The sequence below is a fragment of the Scylla paramamosain genome, chromosome 41 (genome assembly GCF_035594125.1).
Source record: "Scylla paramamosain isolate STU-SP2022 chromosome 41, ASM3559412v1, whole genome shotgun sequence".
Classification (NCBI taxonomy): domain Eukaryota; kingdom Metazoa; phylum Arthropoda; class Malacostraca; order Decapoda; family Portunidae; genus Scylla; species Scylla paramamosain.
In genome coordinates, this window is record NC_087191.1 from 8,131,967 (window position 1) to 8,151,966 (window position 20,000).

Below are 20,000 nucleotides of genomic sequence, written 5' to 3' on the forward strand. Positions count from 1 at the left end.
CAGTAGTAGTAGTAGTAGAAGTAACAACAACAACAACAACAACAACAACAACAACAACAACAACAACAACAACAACATCAACAACAACAACATCAACAACAACAACAATCAATGTAGGAATGATAAGAATAAATAACTTCCAGAGAGAGAGAGAGAGAGAGAGAGAGAGAGAGAGAGAGAGAGAGAGAGAGAGAGAGAGAGAGAGAGAGAGAGAGAGGGTCAATACAAGGTTGCAGGAACTAAGGTAAAGCAAGAGAGAGAGAGAGAGAGAGAGAGAGAGAGAGAGAGAGAGAGAGAGAGAGAGAGAGAGAGAGAGAGAGAGAGAGAGAGAGACGAAAGACGAAACTGATAATAATAATAATAATGATAATAATAATAATAATAATAATAACAATAATAATAATAATAATGTTTCCTTTGTTTCATTAATCATTTACATTCATTATAATTCATTTCTTTCCTTTGTATTCCTTCAGTAAACTTCCTTAATTAATTTCTACGTAATATTTCCAACAGTTTCAAAATTATTCCTTATTTCTTATTATGAGAAAAACGTGTCTGTCTTTTTCTTTTTCATTTATTTACACATTATCAATTAATTTTTACTCTTTTTATCTATTTATTATTTATCTCCATTTCTTTTCATCAGATTTCAATTTAATTACAGTCTGTTCTATCGCTTTTTATTCAATCTTTACGTATTTCCACCTGTTTTTATCAATTTCTTCTCTCTCTCTTTTCTGCTTTACTCTTATTCAACTTTCTCTCTCATGCGTCTGTTTATCTGTTATCACTTCGCATTTAATTATCGTCTGTTACTCTATTTTTTCTGGTTGTCTATCTATTTCTCACATATTTCCATCTATTTCCACTCTATTTCCATCTATCTTTTATTAATTCCTATCTAATTTTCCTGTATTTACTGTATTTTATTGCAATTTATCTATATCTCGTGTATTTGTAACTATTTCCCATCTATTCCATCTCTTTTAACTTATTCTCTCATATCTCCTTCTATTTCCACTTATTTCCACCACTTCAAACTATTTCCATATCTCCTCTGTCTATTTTTGTCACCCTTCACCCTATTTCTACCTGGGCCATCTCTTTCCTGCGCTCTGATTGGCTGGCTAATGAGTGACGTCACGAGCTATGATTGGCTGACGTGAAGCGACAATATTACGTCTGTGTGTGTGCGCGTGTGTGTGTGTGTGTGTGTGTGTGTGTGTGTGTGTGTGCGTGTGTGTGTGTGTGTCACGGTGAATCGCATCTGGTTCTCTCTCTCTCTCTCTCTCTCTCTCTCTCTCTCTCTCTCTCTCTCTCTCTCTCTCTCTCTCTCTCTCTCTCTCTCTCTCTCTCTCTCTCTCTCTCTCTCTCTCTCTCTCTCCCCTTATCTTTTTCCTTTCCTTACAAAACTTTTTTCTTTCAGTTTGTTCCCTTACCATTTGACTGACCGACTGACTGACTGACTGACTGACTGACTGACTGCCTGACTACCTGACTGACTGACTGATTACCTGCCTGCCTGCCTGCCTGCCTGCCTGCCTGACTGACTGACTGAATGAGTGAGTGAGCATTTTACTCGTAATTTCCTTGCCGTCTAATTCCAAAACATTATATTTTCTCTCCTGTTTACCTTCTTCCCATCATGCCTCTCTCCCTTCCTCCTTCTCTACTTCTCCCCCCACACACCCCACACATACCTGGACACACCTGCTCTAATAGTACAGATGTGTTTTAATTCCTCTCTAGTGTAATAATTTATAAACGCACCTCTCTCCTCTTTTTCTTTCATTCGCCCACTCCCTCTCTCCACCTCTCCACACCTGAGCACACCTGTCCTAACACTACAGATGTGGCATTTTCACCCTCTCCATCTCTCACTTCCAAAACACTAATTCCTCTCTCAGATATCCCTTTTCTGTTTGCATTTCCTTTATATTCCTTTACATTCTAACTCTCTCCACCTCTCCACTTCTCCAAACTTACACACCTGTCCCTCCGTTGTAGGTATGGTCTGGGCGCGGGGCCAGCGTGCAGGAGCGGGGCACGGGCGAGGTGGAGTGGGCGCACAGTCAATTTGTACTGGAGTGTGTCAGTGAACATAACAGATTCAGGGCTTTGCATGATGCGCCGCCACTTGTCTTGTCTGAACAGGTAAGTGTGAGGGACTGGGTGAAGGGAGAGGGTGGGTGCGTGGGTGAAGGGTGAAGGGTGAAGGGTGAAGGTGGATGAGTGGATGAGAATAAGTGTTTGTTTGTTTTCGTTGCGTTTTTATTTAATATTTTGCGTTTCTATCTTTCTTGCTTTTTTTTTCGTTTTTTTTTATCGATTTGTGTGTGTGTGTGTGTGAGAGAGAGAGAGAGAGAGAGAGAGAGAGAGAGAGAGAGAGAGAGAGAGAGAGAGTGTGTGTGTGTGTGTGTTGTTTTGTTAGTTATTCAAAATTTCTGTCTTTTATCTTTAATTTAGTCACTTTTTTTTCTCTTTTCTATTTTTTTCTTTTTTGAGTGAGTGAGTGAGTGAATGAGTGAGTGAGTGAGTGAGTGGATGTCTATTTTTGTTACTTTCTCTCTCTCTCTCTCTCTCTCTCTCTCTCTCTCTCTCTCTCTCTCTCTCTCTCTCTCTCTCTCTCTCTCTCTCGTTTTCTGTGGACAGGTGAGAGGCTTTACCTGTTGGGAGAGTCATTATGTCGTTTTCTCTCCCCTCTCCCTCCTCTCACTCTCTCTCTCTTTCTCGTTCCTCTCTCTCCTTTACTTTTTCCTCCTCCTCTTTCTCCCCTCTCTCACTATCTCACTCTCCTCTATGTTTACGGTCTGCCTGAGTGACTGAGTGAGTGAGTCTTTCTCTCTCTCTCTCTCTCTCTCTCTCTCTCTCTCTCTCTCTCTCTCTCTCTCTCTCTCTCTCTGGGAAAACACATATAATTTTCTTCCTTCTCTCTATTTCTCCTCCTCTTCCCCCTACTCCTCCTCCTCCTCCTCCTCCTCCTCCTCTTCCTTTCCCTCTTCCATTATTTATGTTGCGTCTCTTCCTCTCTCTCTCTCTCTCTCTCTCTCTCTCTCTCTCTCTCTCTCTCTCTCTCTCTCTCTCTCTCTCTCTCTCTCTCTCATGCTGTACAGGTAAAAATATTTACCTGTGGTCTCATTACTGCGTTTCCGGCTCTCTCTCTCTCTCTCTCTCTCTCTCTCTCTCTCTCTCTCTCTCTCTCTCTCTCTCTCTCTCTCTCTCTCTCTCTCTCTAGTGCTCCATCCCTTTGTTTTTAGTCACTTAGCGTTAAGAAGAGGAGGAGAAGGAGGAGAAGGAAGAGAAAGAGGAGGAGGAGGAGGAGGAGGAGGAGGAGGAGGAGGAGGAGGAGAAGGAGAAGGAGGAGGAGGAGGAGGAGGAGGAGGAGGAGGAGGAGGAGGAGGAGGGGGAGGAAGTAACATCATAACAAGGAAAGGACAAGAAAAGGTAAGGATGATACTAATAATTAAAATAACAATAATAATAATAATAATAATAATAATAATAATAATAATAATAATAATAATAATAATAATAATATGCTTGTTTTTTTCTTACCTTCCTTCCTCCTTCATTCATCATCACTTTTCTCTCTCTCTCTCTCTCTCTCTCTCTCTCTCTCTCTCTCTCTCTCTCTCTCTCTCTCTCTCTCTCTCTCTCTCTCTCTCTCTCCTTCCTCCTTCCTTATCTTATCTATACCCCTCCCTCCCTCCCTCCCTCCCTCCCTCCATCTCTTCCTCTCTTCTTCCTTTATTTATTCATCTACCTCTTCTCCTTCCTCCTCCCCCTCCCTCACCCTCTTTCATTTTTCTTCATTTTTTTCTTCCTCCTTATCTCCTTCTTTCTGTTTGTCCTTCTGTCTCTTTCTCTCTCCTTTCGTTATGTCTCTTTTCATTCATTCTTCTTTCTTATCTCTCTCTTTATTTATTTTTTATCTTCACTCGTCTCTTTCTCAATTCATCTATACTTCTTTCATCTTTTATTCCCTTTATTTATTCATTTATACATTTATATTGCCTTCTCTCTCTCTCTCTCTCTCTCTCTCTCTCTCTCTCTCTCTCTCTCTCTCTCTCTCTCTCTCTCTCTCTCTCTCTCTCTCTCACGCTATTTATCTATTCTCTATTACTCTATCTCTAACACTATATATCTCTTTACCTTCCTATCCTCTTTCCCTCTCCCTCTCTCTCCCACGCCCACGCCCACGGTACGCCCACACCAATTATCTTTACCTTTAAATATATCTCTATCTATCCTATCCCCTACTCACCACTCTCTCTCTTCCCCCCCTCTCTCTCTCTCTCTCTTTCTCCCTCTCTACCACGCCCACGCCACGCCACAGCTGTGCCTGGACGCCCAGTCGTGGGCAAACAGACTAGCGCATTTTGGCCTTCTTGAGTACAGCACGGAGCACGGGCGTGGCGAAAACATATTGACCTCCACCACCAAGGACATCCTCTCAGGTGGGCGTGGGAGAGGGCGTGGGCGTGGGTAGTATTGGATGGTGGGTGGAGGAAGGTGGGTGGGTGAGAGTTAAGGTGGATGTGGAAGGTGTGGGGTGATGAGTTGATGGGTGCGTGTGTGAGGTGAAGGGTGCACGGGTGGTGTTGGGATGGTGGTAAGGGGATGGAGGGTCTGGGGTGTCAGGGTGAAGGTGTGAGGGTGGCAGGGTGAAGGGTGATGGAATGGAGGGCAGTAAATATTAGGTTGTCAGGGTGAAGGGTGTCAGGGTGTTGAATGGGTGGTGAACATGTGTTGATGGAGGCTGTGTGAGGTGTGTGTGTGTGTGTGTGTGTGTGTGTGTGTGTGTGTGTGTGTGTGTGTGTGTGTGTGTGTGTGGGTGGGTGTGAATGTGTGAGGGTGCAGCAGCAGTGCGTCACTCTCCCCTCCCCCCACAGGTACAGCAGTGGTGGGCGCGTGGTACGAGACAGGACGCAACTTTAAGTACAACGTGCCGGGCCCCGCGGACCTCGCCCAGGCAGGTGTGTGTGTGTGTGTGTGTGTGTGTGTGTGTGTGTGTGTGTGTGTGTGTGTGTGTGTGTGTAAGTGTGTGCAGCAGGCAGGCAGCGGGCCAGGCTGTACCCTCCCCCTCTCCCCCCAGGGCCGTTCTCGCAGGTGGTGTGGCAGTCTACGCGGTCCGTGGGCGTGGGCGTGGCCCGCAGCTCTGATGGGCGCACGGTGGTGGTGGCGCGCTACTGGCCGCCCGGGAACTTGGGTGGCGCCTTCGGAAGCAACGTAAAGCCCCCGAAGGGCGAGGTGCGGGCGCGCACGCCACAGGGCACGCCAATAGTGTCACGCACCCGCCAGGAGGCCAAGCTGTACGTCAAGACGGCGCTGGAGCCCCCGGGGAAGGCCAAGCGCACCGACCGGGACTGGCTGGCCGGCGCCCTCAGGCTACCCTCTGTCAGGAAGGCGTCGGCGGGCGGCGGCAGCGGCGGCGGCGGTGGGCGTGGCGGCAGCGGCGGCGAGGCGGGCCACACCATCCTGGGTGTGGGTGCGGGTCCTGGGCTGGCGGCAACCCTCGCCTCGTGCCGCAACGGCGCCGCCCGCACGTGCCGCCTGGTGCCCGTGTGCTGCGTGCCGCCCCCGCGCCGCGGCGAGGAGCGGTGGGCGCGCCCCAGCACGCGCCCGCCCTCGCGCCTCACTCGCCAGCCCGTGTCTGTGATGGAGGCGTCGCCCGCCGCCCACCCAGAGATGCTGCCGCTCAAACTCACGCCCGAGACCCCGCGGCGCCCCCGCTCCGCGCTGCGCCCCTCGCCTTCGCCCAAGATGGGCGTGCAGGCCAAGCTGGCGGGGGGCGGCTCCCCCAGGGTGACGGGCACCTCACGGTTCGCTGGATGCGGCTCCCCTCGCTGCGGCTCCCCGCGCCGCTCCTCCCCGCGGCGGCCCGGCGTGTCCTCGCGCCGCAGCGCGCCCTCGCGCCTGCGGGCGGGGGCGGGCGTGGCCGTGGCTACACTCTAGTGCTCAAGGACCCGCTGCGGTGCGGGGCGTGGTGGTGGTGGTGGTGGTGCAGCACAGGCCCGGTGCAGGCCAGCTGTGGTGGTGGTGGTGGTGGCGGTGCTGGGGCGCCAAGGTGCCAAGGTAGGCTAGTCGACGCTTCACGGGCCGCGCCGCGCCGCCGCCCACGCCTGCCGCCGCCGCCGCCTCTCTCCCTCAGTGACTCACGCAACTCAACACTCGCGGCGCGGCGGCGGCAGCGGCGAGGCGGCGCCCCGCGGCGGCCCTTCCCCTTCCCCCTGCTTCACTGCTTTCTGGCCCCGAGGACGGCGCCCCCCGGGGCCCGCACCCCTTCAAACACCGCTTGCTGACACCACCCGCGCACGGCGTAGCGTACACACACACACACACACACACACACACACACACAGCCATCAAGGAAACACAGCAGAAGCACAACCAAAGACTCGTCCAATCAGAACACAAGGATCAAAAGCAACAACCAATCAAGAGGAGGGTCGTCGCCTCAACAGCCAATCAAACACTTCCTCTCACTCACGAATCAAACCAAGCCAAACAAACAAACAAACAAACAAACAATCAATCAAACACTTAATCACTCCTGTCTATTGACAACCTTGGGAACCTCATGCTGCAGGACGAAGAAGAAAAAGAATATATATATATATATATATATATATATATATATATATATATATATATATATATATATATATATATATATATATATATATATATATATATATATATATATATATATATACGAGAAATAATGCAAATACTAAAGTTCTCTCTCTCTCTCTCTCTCTCTCTCTCTCTCTCTCTCTCTCTCTCTCTCTCTCTCACACACACACACACACACACACACAACAATCCTCTAACACCTTGTATAGTTATCACAAAACAAGCCATTCTAAGTCCCCACCTCCCCCTCCCCCCTCCTCTCTCTCTCTCTCTCTCTCTCTCTCTCTCTCTCTCTCTCTCTCTCTCTCTCTCTCCTAATATTACGAAAAAATATAAGCAAGTTCCCCTCGCTCTCCCTTCCCCCTCCCCCATTTCCCTCCAACTCTCTCTCTCTTTTCCCCTTTCATTCTCTCTCCTTCCTTGTTTCTCTCGCTATCTCCATCTCTCCTAGTGGTCTTTTCTTCCTCCCTCTTTCTTCTTGTTCATCTTTCTTCCATACTCCTTTCTTATCTTCTCCTTGTCTTCTCTTTCCTCTTCATCTTCCTTCCTTCCTTCCTTCCTTCCTTTCTTTTTTCATTCAAGTATTTCCTCTCCTTTCTCTTCTTTATCACATCCTCTTCCTCTCTTCTCTCTTCTCTATCTCATCTCTCTTTCTTTCTCTTCTTTTTTTCTTATTTCTCTCCTCTCCTCTCCCTCTTTTTTTCTTTCCTCTCAAACATTACTCTCCTCTTCTCTCTCTTCCTTCCTTCCTTTCTCCTCTCTCCCTCTTCTCTTCTTCCTTCCTCTCTCCCGATTGTTTCCTCTTCTTTTCTCTCTTTCTCTTCTTTATTCTCCTTCGTTTCCTCTATCCTCTTCTCAACCTTCCCTCTTTCCTTCCCTCTTTCTTCTCCTTTCATCTCTTTCCTTATCTTCCTCTTCTCCCTTCCTCTCTCCTCTGGTCAAATATTCTTCTCTCTCACTTCCTCTTCCCTCCTCTCTCGTCTTCCTCTCCTTTCCTGCCTTCTTTTCTCTTTCCTCTCTCATTTTCCTCATCTCTCCTTTTCCTTCTCTCGTCTTTCTCTCCTTTCTTACTTTTTTATCTTCCTCTTTCCTCTCCCACACGCCTCATCTCCTTTTCCTTCTACCTACATGTCTCCTCTCTCTCTCTCTCTCTCTCTCTCTCTCTCTCTCTCTCTCTCTCTCTCTCTCTCTCTCTCTCTCTCTCTCTCTTAGTACAGTTACGTACGCCCTTCGTTTTATGATTAGCCCCATATAACGTCTCTCTCTCTCTCTCTCTCTCTCTCTCTCTCTCTCTCTCTCTCTCTCTCTCTCTCTCTCTCTCTCTCTCTCGATCCTTTTTGCAATCCTCCTTCTCTTATTGCGTTCATATCGAGATTGCAGGATTCCTTTATGTAATCTAAGTTTTTTTACAATACATATTTCTACATTTAGCCCTGTGTGTTATTTGTTCTGCCCGTGTGTGTGTGTGTGTGTGTGTGTGTGTGTGTGTGTGTGTGTTAGAGTTGTGTGTTTAGTTCGGAAGGTGATACAGGTAGTGGTGGTGGTGGTGGTAGTAGTAGTGGATGGGATGAATAAGTGTATGAATAAATAGTAAGTATATATTTGCTTACTTTTTTCTTACTAGTTTCTCTCTCTCTCTCTCTCTCTCTCTCTCTCTCTCTCTCTCTCTCTCTCTGTCAACTCATCGACCAGATATTGTTGCATGTAAAGCGAAAAACAAGTGCGCAGATAAACAAACAAATTCATAAATAAACAAAAGCAAAATAAATAAGTAAATGAATATATGATAAAACCAGGTAAATATATTCACCAGGTAGAGCAGATGAGCACGATAATGAGGCAGGTAAGAAACAAACAAAGCAAACAGTGACACAGGTACGCGGAGACTGTAAGGTAATATTTCAACTTCATTACCTCCCTTGTAGCACTTGAAGACCTCCACCAGGTTCCCACCCTTGTCATGTCCACTGTAAACACACGGCCTTACATCACCCCTGTTCTTCATTAATCTTCATATTACCACTAAGTTACACAATAATAACGGTTAATAACACAGTACCGTACTTACCAGTATCTCTTGTCCTTCCTTTGCTGGTTCCCGCCTTCTGTGTGTATTCCGTATGCTGTAATGAAGGTTTTTCTCTCACTGTAACACTCCCTCCCTCCCCTCACACGTCCTTGTTTACACTACACTGTGACGTCATCCAGATATTTAAATCTCCCGCCACTTGCTGATCATCGTACTTTTCGTATAACTTTTTTTTTTTTTATGTTTGATCGCTGTCTATAAATCTTAATATTGTGTAGTTATGAAATGTTATATATGTCTGTCTCTTTTTTTTTTAGTTTTGATGTTTGTTTCAAAGGTGTTTTACTGTTATGGTATGCGGGCATTTTGTCAATGCTGATTCATTGTAAAATCCCCGTTATTTGTTGATTATCGTACTTTTTTATATTTTTTCTTTATCGCTATAATTGTTAATATCGTGCGATTATGAACATTAAATAACATAACAATAACCTACACACAAATAAAAAAACACCATAATCATCATAATCCCGCAACAATTAGTGGCAACACACTTCAAGGTTCAATAATACACACACGTACAAGAATATCATGATGGATTTTTTATTATTAATTTTCATATACTTAAAACTGTACATAATTTCATCCTTCCTTCCTTTCTTTTAATACTATGAGCAAACGACGGAAGTGACTTAAATGTAAAACTGACTTAATAATAATAATAATAATAATAGAATTCAGGCAACTCAGAGCCAGTCAGTCATTCAAACAGTCACTCACTCACTCACACACACACACATACACACATATTTACAAAAACTACACTGTCCAGAGAGAGAGAGAGAGAGAGAGAGAGAGAGAGAGAGAGAGAGAGAGAGAGAGAGAGAGAGAGAGAGAGAGACGAGAGAGAGAGAGAGAATGCCTCTTGGAACAAACAAAATTATACAAAAACAAAAACAAAACATGTATCACGGCAAAATATTAATGATGTATTAAGCCGATCAAAATTAAGATGAATGATGAGAATGAATAATGGAAGAAAATATAATTAAATTTTTTTGAGTTAGATAAAAAAAAAAAAATCATTCACAACTAAGTAATTTATGAAAGTTTGCACGCACACACACACACACACACACACACACACACACACACACACACGCACACACACACACATATATACAAATCTCACTTTTCTTTGTAGTATGAGAGAGAGAGAGAGAGAGAGAGAGAGAGAGAGAGAGAGAGAGAGAGAGAGAGAGAGAGAGAGAGAGAGAGAGAGAGAGAGAGAGAGAGAGAGAGAGAGAGAGAGAGAGAGAGAGAGAGAGATTAATACTTAACATAGCATATAAGATGATGAATTAGATATGAGTGAGTGAGTGAGTGAGTGAGTGAGTGAGTGAGAGCGAGGAAGTATTTACGACTCAAAGAATCAGTTTGAGCAAATGTACGAAATCTAATAAATATAAACTGAAACAAAATAATAAGTAGAAAATATAAAATGAAAAAATAAAAAACAAAAATAAATAAACTGATAAAAAATAAATAAATAAAATAAGCAATCTAACTTAATTCTTTTACAATTACATAACCCCCCAAAATAAAAAATAAATAAATAAAAAACAATATAAAGAAACTTTTTAGCAATGTGTTTCTATGAATTTAATCTTTACTTATTATTGTATTTGATAAACACAAAAAATAATAACAAGGATTAAATTTATAGAAAAAAATCAAGGAAATTAATCTTGCTTATGATAATAATAATAATAATAATAATAATAATAATAATAATAATAATAATAATAATAATAATAATAATAAAAATAATAATAATAATAATAATAATAATAATAAAAATAAAAATAATAATAATAATAATAATAATAATAATAATCTACATGTAATCTGTGTAATATAATTATGTAGGTAGTATATGCAGGTTAATTATCCAGGTAATCCTTCAATTAACACAGGCAACAAGAGAGAAGGCTGGCATACCTGTGTGTGTGTGTGTGTGTGTGTGTGTGTGTGTGTGTGTGTGTGTGTGTGTGTGTGTGTGTGTGTGTGTGTGTGTGTGTGTGTGTGTGTGTGTGTGTAAGAGAGAATAAGGATGGATTATTATATGCACACACACACACACACACACACACACACACACACACACACACACACACACACACACACACACACACACACACACACACACTGAGCCAAACATGATAGAAAGTACACATAATCAATTAATAACCTTATAAAATATACAAAAGCTTTTCCAACATAAACAATGACAACACACACACACACACACACACACACACACACACACACACACACACACACACACACACACACACACACACACACACACTGAGCCAAACATGATAGAAAGTACACATAATCAATTAATAACCTTATAAAATATACAAAAGCTTTTCCAACATAAACAATGACAACACACACACACACACACACACACACACACCACACACACACACACACACACACACACACACACACACACACACAGCAGGTACATTAGCATTATCTGTACAAACGACAACACTCCAAAATGACCAATTAAATATAGCTAGTCATTGTAACAAGTATAGTAACACTGGTAACACACACACACACACACACACACACACACACACACACACACACACACACTGCCTTTACGAGATTCAGCTGGAGGGAGGCATGGCTTGTTGTGGGGGGAAGGGGTGGGCAAAATGGTGTGTGTTTCCTCATTAATGACAGGTAAGCGGTTGTTATTGTTATTGTTGTTATTGTTGTTTTATATGGTGTTATTAGTTGTTATTGTTATCATGAGGATGTTATGATATGAAGAGTTATTATTATTGATGTTGTTATTATTTTTATTGTTGTTGTTGTTTTGGTTAATGGTCTAATCTTAATGTGATATAAATGAACTTATCATTATTATCATCATTATTTATGTTATTATCTTGGTCAGTTTGTTTACTTTTATGGATACACAAGAAGTCATTAACATTATATTGGTTAATGGTTAATGTTATTTCTTAATGGTGATATACGATAAATATGACGACACACACACACACACACACACACACACACACACACACACACACACACTCCACCCATCCCTCCCTCAGCCCTGCCTCACCCCGCCTGCCTCCAGCCGCCCCTCAGCACAGTGACACATGACCAACACCCATCCTGCACTACAATGAATGTGGCAAAGTATGAAAAATATATATATGGGTACTATCATCACCATCGCCACTCGCTGCATACACAGTACGCGTCAATGCACATCGCTGGCAGTCTACACACACACGTACGTACACGCATAAAGTTTCCACAAGGGATGATTTAAATGTTGTACCTCACTTGAAATTATTGTACATATCACATACATACATACATACGTACATACATGCATACACGTATACAAAAGCTGTACAGTTTCCACGTGGGACGACGAGAATGTCATACCTCGCTTGAAATTATTGTACATTATATATCGTGTTAACTATCATACCTCTCCTGTGATTACTGTACATTATATGCACATATTTATTGAATGGGTAAGGAAGTCATACCTTTCTGTTAATCATTGTACATGTTCTCACACATAAACAATCATATGCCTCTCATTGTACATCATATGCACACATTTATCAAAGTGGTTCTGTAAATTATTGTACATATTTTCTCATACACTGTACAATCTGATAAACAAGAAATATTTTAAATTATTATACACTCTATTCATAAATTGTGTGGGAGATAAGAAAACATCATACCTCTCTCTTTAAATTATCGTACTGTTCACGCACACACACACACACACACACACACACACACACACACACACACACACACACACACACACACTCATACAAACAAGCTGCACAATTTTACAAGAGGGCAAAATATAAACTTATACTTCTGTTGCTTCAAAAGTATACACACACACACACACACACACACACACACACACACACACACACACACACACACACACACAAACAGACAGCCAGCTATAGAATCTCATCTCTATCACTAGCAATATAAAAAACATTTCCTTACTAGCTACATATAATTTTGACTCTCACAAGCTGTCACAAGCACTACGAGACGATGGCCCAGTAAAAGACACAGCCACCAACTCCCTCACAAGCACAAAAATAATTTACCTGTTCTGGCCTGTAATTATCTCAAGCCACAGATAACACAGGTGAATCTTAAGTTAAAAGCATCTTATTTACAAGTTATGAGTGTGTTTTGGTGTGTTGTTACTTTGAAATCCCAGTAGAGGTCTTGCCATTAATCCCTGTTTTGTCTCTCTTTATCGCTATCAGTTCTTTCTACCACCAGACACACTTACAAGCATTATATTTACATGTTCTGGTGTTTTGTTACTTTGAAATCCCAACAAGAGGGTTTCAAAGTAGACATCTTACTATTTATCCCTGTTTTGTCCCTCTCTTCATCACTATCAATCCTTTCTACTCTTTCTATCACCATCATATTTAAAAGTGAGTGTGTTCTGGTGTGTTGCTATTTTGAAGTCCAGTTATAGGGTTTAAAAATAGACATCTAACCATTAATTACTGTATCCTTCCTCTCCTTATCATAATCAATCCTTTCTTTCACCAGTCATTCTCTTACAAACACTTCATTTGTAAGTTCTGAGTGTGTTCTGGTGTATCCTCAGCACATATCACTTATAAACAATCTAACACTCTTTCATACTCTTTCCCTGCAACATCCAGCCTTCTATTCTTCATAATACTCTTTAAAGCACTCCAATACTTTATCCTTCCAATGTCCTAACTCCTATACCAATCCAACACTCTATAACCCTTGCAATATGTAGTCTTAGATGCCATATACTTCTCTTCTAAGCAATCTGATACTCTTTCCTTGCAACATCCAGCCTCCTATTCTTCATAATACTCTTTAAAACACTCCAATGCTTTATTCTTCCAATACGAGTATCCTAACTCATATATTTGATCCAACACTTTATATCCTAACTTAAGTCCTTCATGCCCTTCTCTTAAGCATTCCAACCCTCTATCCTGTATTTCTTTCTCCTTAGCACTCCTTCCTTGTAATATTCCTGCATTCTATCGTTTATTTTACTCTTTTCAAGCACCCCAACACTTTATTTCATTACCCATGCTTGATCCAACACTCTATATCCTTGCAGTATCCTAATCTTTAACCCTCCTGCAGTTCCTTCTACTTAACACTCCTTCCTTGCAATGTTTCAACCTTCTATCCTTCACTCCAACACCTTATTTCGGTACCCATGCCTGATCCAACACTCTATATCCTTGCAGTATCCTGATCTTTAACCCTCCATACTACAATCCTTTATCCTGTTCTTCCACATCACACCAAACACTGTCTACACATCTCGCCTCCTCCCCTTCTGCCATCTTGAGACAAAACGTAAACAAACAAATGGGTAGAGTAAAAACTAAACAAGACTGAGTTATGTACAAAAGACTACAGCTCCTTAAGACCCTTTCTTCCATTTTCTTCCATCTTTCTTCCACTCAGCAGCACCAGTGTGGAGTTAAGTGTGTTTTCTGCACCTACACATACACAAGTACATACTCGTACATGCATGCATATATACCTACCAAACTGCATGGTAAATCACCTTCACACACCTGCATGACCACAAATGCATCTAAACACACACCTGTATAATCATAAATTGGATCTTGGCACATCTGTTGAACTGTAATCACATCAGACACCTGTTTATCCATCATTTGTTGTACTATACATATCTAGTGACAAATTTGCACTTTCACACACCTGCCCAATCATAAATGCATCTGCACACACTTATTTGATCATAATTTGCATCTTGACACATCTCATAAGCTGCAAATCACATCACACACCTACTTATCTGTCATTTGCAGCATCACACATCTGCTTGGCTACAGATTTGCACCCAGACACACCTGCCAAGCTACAAATCCCACCACACATCTGTCTGTCTATTGTCTACACTTTTCATGTCCCTGCCAATCCTTCACCCCTCACACAACAGCAGTGCCAAGAAAACAGTAGTATCTTCACAAATTCCCCTTTTTTTCATACACTTTTAAAATTCACACTTGTCTTAGCTATCCCAAAACATTACTCTTTTCTTTGCTATGAAGTCAATAAAGTTAATAAATAAATGAAAATAATAGAATACACAGAAACATTCATCCTTACACTTCAAACTAACCATATCTTTTCCATAATACTTAGTTATCTACTATATATATGGCAATCTCATGAGTGACTTAGGTTTACGGCAGATAATTGTGCCTCTGAGCTTCATCGATGTTTGTGTGGTGTATAGCAGAACAAGTGAGGGTCAAACAGTGCATGGGGATTGTACAGCACCTCCCAAAACTGTCTTTAAAGTGTGGTGTGAACTGTGGCATGACGAACAATATAAAACCTGCTACCTGATCATGTGTAGCATTGGTAAGGTTGGTATGCGTGGCTTGACGTTATGCTGATATGTTGATCTGTCTCCCTAGTGTGCAGGGCTGCCAACTGTTGCCACCACGATCACCAAATGCATCAAATAATATCGTCCATTGTGTCAGAATGTACACCTCTTATTTTCAAGGATAGTTTGGGAGCTACAGAACAAACTGCATAGGGGTGTGATGATACGGAAGGCTTCATCACTTTGTACAGGGGCGTGGTAAGAATGTAGGAGGGTTTGAACAGACTGTACTAAGATGTAACAAGAATGCATAGGGGTATGGCAGATTATTGGGCTTAAGAGAGAATGTAGGGGCTTGAACAAACTGCAAAGGGCATGTAGTAATAGTGGTAACCTTAAACACACTGTAATGGGCTGTATTAAGAGTGTAAAGGGCTACAGAAGATTACATAGGGGTTATTAGAGAATGTAGGGGCATGTAATAATAGTAAACAGGCTGTACTGAGCTGTAATAAGATTGTAAGGGCTTAAACAGGCTGCATAGAGTTGTAATAATATATGAGAGCTTTAAACAGGCTATACTGGGCTGTAATAAGAATCTGTGTGGCTTAAAACAGACTGCATAGGCTTCCAGTAACATGATAAAACCTCCACCAACTGTGTGTAGCTGTGTCGGTGTGTGGAGCTTCACCAGGCCAAGAGGAGCTGTAGCAACACTAATGGTAACTTGATCAGGCTGCACAGAGCTGTGGTGGGGCTGCGTGACGGCTCCTACAGCGCCTACATGAAGCAGTGGCCTAAAGATCTGAGGGCATGGAGGAGCTCAGCCTGCAGACGAGCCTCCAGAACCAAGATCATAACATGCACCTGGAATGAGAGGGAAAGTGAGTGCGTGAGTGTGTGCGAGTGTGAATCGTTCGAAGCAATACGTATATGTCATTCAACGGGTTCCTATAATCCAATCTATAAGTAAGGAAGTGGAATGAGAGGGAAAAAATGAGTGTGTGAGTGAGTGGATCATTGAAAGCAGTACATATATATCATCTGCATAACAGCTCCTGTAATTCAATCTATGAGTAAAGAGGTGCTGGAATGAGAGGGAAGTGAGTGTGTGTGTGTGTGTGTGTGTGTGTGTGTGTGTGTGTGTGTGTGTGTGTGTGTGTGTGTGTGTGTGTGTGTGTGTGTGTGTGTGTGTGTGTGTGTGTGTGTGTGTGTGTGTGTGTGTGTGTGTGTGTGTGTGTGTGTGTGTGCGCGTGTTTCTATGCAAGAGGGGCATTGGCTAAGAACAACACAATCTAAGTAAAAAAGACCCACTAAGGTGCCAATCCCCATGGAAAAAGAGCCAAAGAGGATTAATATGGATGAATGGATGGAAGCAGTACTGTCATATATATCTTGTAAGGAGTTCTCCCGTAATCCAACCTATGAGGAAGGACCTGAACTGAGAAGGAAAAGTGTGTGTGTGTGTGTGTGTGTGTGTGTGTGTGTGTGTGTGTGTGTGTGTGTGTGTGTGTGTGTGTGTGTGTGTGTGTGTGTGTGTGTGTGTGTGTGTGTGTGTGTGTGTGTGTGTGTGTGTGTGTGTGTAGATATCATTCACCTATCACTGTACAGATCACTGGACATAGGCCTATCATATTTATCCACACAAACCTCCTATAGAACAATGAATAAAGAAAACCTGAAACTAAGGGCAACATATGAGTACAAAATTGAGTCATGAATATACTAACCACCACCACCACTACTACCACCACTGACCTTTTCGCTCTGCTGGAAGCCCTTCATGAGGGAGAGGTTGGGCTCAGTACAGCTCAGCTTCTCCGGGTAGCAGGCCACAGTCTTCAGGAACAGCTTCAGGTTCCTCTCCAGCAGCTGGTTGATCTGGCTGTAGTCGTAGTCGTCGTGCCTGTGTGGTGGAGAGTGTTATTGAGGTGGCTGGGGGTCCTGTGGTGGCCTGGTGTGTGTTCTCTTATTTCTTCTGTAACTATCTTTTGTCATCTTTCTTTCATGTCCTCTTGTGTCTCTCATGTCATATTTTCATTAGGTCTTTTCTACTGAGCACTTCCATGTGTGTGTGTGTGTGTGTGTGTGTGTGTGTGTGTGTGTGTGTGTGTGTGTGTGTGTGTGTGTGTGTGTGTGTGTGTGTGTGTGTGTGTGTGTGTGTGTGTGTGTGTGTGTGTGTGTGTGTGTGTGTGTGTGTGTGTGTGTGTGTGTGTGTGTGTGTATCTATCTCTCTTGTTCACAGAAATGCTCCTTGTTTTCTCATTTCCAAACACGTTTAATTTGTCATAGTTTCTAACACGCACTAACACACACAAACATATTCTCTCTCTCTCTCTCTCTCTCTCTCTCTCTCTCTCTCTCTCTCTCTCTCTCTCTCTCTCTCTCTCTCTCTCTCTCTCTCTCTCTCTCTCTACCCCCAAAGCACAGTCCTTTTCTTACATTTTCAAACACTTCTTTTCTGTCAGTTTATAACACAAACACACACACACACACACACATATCCTTTCTCTCTCTCTCTCTCTCTTTCTCTCACTTTCTTTCCCTCCATCCCTCCAAAATACACCCCATTCCTTTCCTTTCACTCCCAAAAAACACCTTTCCTCTTCCTTCCTTACCACCAAACCCCACACACACACACAAAGACACAATCTCACTTTTCTTACCTAATCCTCTACATCTACCCACACACAAACCTTACTTCCTCTCCCCCTCACCTGATCCCATAGAGGCAATGGAGGTAGTTCCAAACACCACGCCTGAAGGGGAAGGTGTCTATGTGAGTCTCGTGGCCACAGGTGAAGTAGGTGAGGCTGTACGCTGTTTTGAACTTGTCGTCTAAGAGGTCTGCTACTTGGCTGTACAATTCACTGAGCAGGGAGAAGCCGTGGTCCTCCCATGAACAGTCCTGAAAAGAGAGGGTGTTACTAGTGGTGTGGGTGAATGGTGTCTGTGGGAGGTAAGGGTGAGCGTGGAGAGGATGCTAGTACGAGGTTGAGGGCTAAGTGGAATCTGTGCCAGAAAAGTGTGTGAAGACGTGATTAAATTCTGCCTGGGAGAGAACAGGAAGAGCTGTAGTCCTCCCATGCAGTCCTGAAGGGGGAGGGTGGGTGAGTGGTGTCTGTGGGAGGTAAGGGTGAGTGTGGAGAGGATGCTAGTATGAGGCTGAGGGCTAAGTGGAATCTGTGTTAAGTAAGGATGAGTGTGGAGAGAACTGAGAGTGACTGAGAATCCTGTGTAGGGAAGCAGGGTGTTAGGAATGTATGGTGAAGGGTGACTGGAATCTATACATGACTGAATAAAGGACTGAATGAAGGACACAACTGTAGAAAAAATAATGAAGTAGAGAGGAGACAATATGAAGGAGTGAGTGATGAATGGAAGCTGCAGAAAAGGCTGAGTGATGAATGGAAGCTGCAGAAAAGGCTGAGAGATGAATGAAAACAAGACTAACAGATGAATATAAACTGTACAAAGAACTAAAATAATAAATAGAACCACAGAAAAGAGAACAAAAAATAAGAAATAAGAATAATAATAAAAAAATAATTAGAAACAAAATTATAGAAAAAAAAAGAAAAATAGAGATACATCATAATTATAAACACAATTTCCCAGTCTCTGTCTCTATCTCTCTCTCTCTCTCTCCCTTATCTTTCCTCTCTCTATCTCTGTTTGCTGGGAGGAACATGATTTGGGGTCCTCCTATCTCTCCCTCCCTCCTCTCTCCCTGTCTCCTTGTAAGACAGATAGAGAAAGAGACTGAGATAAAGATTTGTATTTAGGCTTCTGTTTTATCTGCTACTGAGATCATTGGGTACTGGACACACACACACACACACACACACACACACACACACACACACACACACACACACACACACACACACACACACGCACACATTCATACATACATGGTAACTCTTAATTGTCTCTATTTCTCATTCTCTAGATAAATTGTGCTCTCTCTCTCTCTCTCTCTCTCTCTCTCTCTCTCTCTCTCTCTCTCTCTCTCTCTCTCTCTCTCTCTCTCTCTCTCTCTCTCTCTCTGGCTTTTCTTTCATATTTTCTTCCATTTCCCTATCCCTTTTTTTTTTCATTTTTTCTTCTCTCCTATCTCCTTTCTTCCACCCCTCCCTACTTTCTCTCTCTCCTTTTGCTATCCTCCCAACTTTCCTTCCTTTTCCCTTTCCTTCTCTCCCTCCCTGCCTAACCTTCCTTTCTCTCATTTGTCCTTTTTTACTTTTCTCAATTCTTTTCCTTTTCCTCACCTTTCCTTCCTTCTCTCCTTTTCTACTTATTCTCACTTTCCTGTCTTTCCTTCCTTTCTTTACCTCACTCTATATCCTCCCTTCCTCTATTTCCTTCCCTCTTTCTTGTCTTGCTTTATTCCTCATCTTTTTCTCCCTCCCTCTATATCCTCCCTTGCTTCTCATCCTTTCCTTTTCCTCCATCCGTACCCCATCACTCCTTCCCCTCTCACCTGCGACTTCAGCGTGGGCACAGCAGTCTTCTCCCCCCTCTTGCTGAAGTCTGTGTACATGTAGTCCCTGTCGGGCGAGAGATGTTCGTACCGCCCCTGGCTGTCTGGCACACACTCCACGTCGGGAGTGGAAATGTTGGCTGTCTGTTTCTTTAGCTTCTCAAAACTGTGGGTGAAAGAGGGCTGTTTGTATAGAGGGCTTGTTAGGTTAAGGTGTTGGTTAGGTTAGGTTAGGTTAGGAGGGTGTTAGGTTAGGTTATGTTAGGAGAGTGTTGGTGCTTAAAGGAGAGGTGCTGTTGTAAGTTATAAGATGAATAGTTAGTGTCGTTAGTAAAGGATTGATTAGTTAGTTAGTTTAGGTTACGTTAGGAGGGTGTTGGTGT

At 42.9% G+C, this 20,000-nt stretch overlaps 2 protein-coding genes across 2 annotated transcripts in view; one reads left to right on the plus strand and one right to left on the minus strand.

The window, feature by feature from the left end:
- The window catches only part of LOC135092961 (uncharacterized), a 13,694-nt gene extending 7,062 nt beyond the window's left edge, over window positions 1-6,632 (plus strand). Inside the window, exons 3-6 of the mRNA XM_063991785.1 lie at window positions 2,011-2,157; window positions 4,340-4,460; window positions 4,896-4,979; window positions 5,099-6,632. Of these exons, the coding sequence (XP_063847855.1) occupies window positions 2,011-2,157; window positions 4,340-4,460; window positions 4,896-4,979; window positions 5,099-5,958 (1,212 nt within the window). The 3' untranslated portion in view covers window positions 5,959-6,632. The remainder of the gene's footprint in view (window positions 1-2,010; window positions 2,158-4,339; window positions 4,461-4,895; window positions 4,980-5,098) is intronic.
- A 2,615-nt stretch (window positions 6,633-9,247) lies between these two features.
- The window catches only part of LOC135092912 (sestrin-2-like), a 33,539-nt gene continuing 22,786 nt past the window's right edge, over window positions 9,248-20,000 (minus strand). The window contains 4 exon segments of the mRNA XM_063991695.1: window positions 9,248-16,001; window positions 16,893-17,040; window positions 17,852-18,042; window positions 19,618-19,783. Coding sequence (XP_063847765.1) covers window positions 15,915-16,001; window positions 16,893-17,040; window positions 17,852-18,042; window positions 19,618-19,783 — 592 coding nt within the window. The 3' untranslated portion in view covers window positions 9,248-15,914.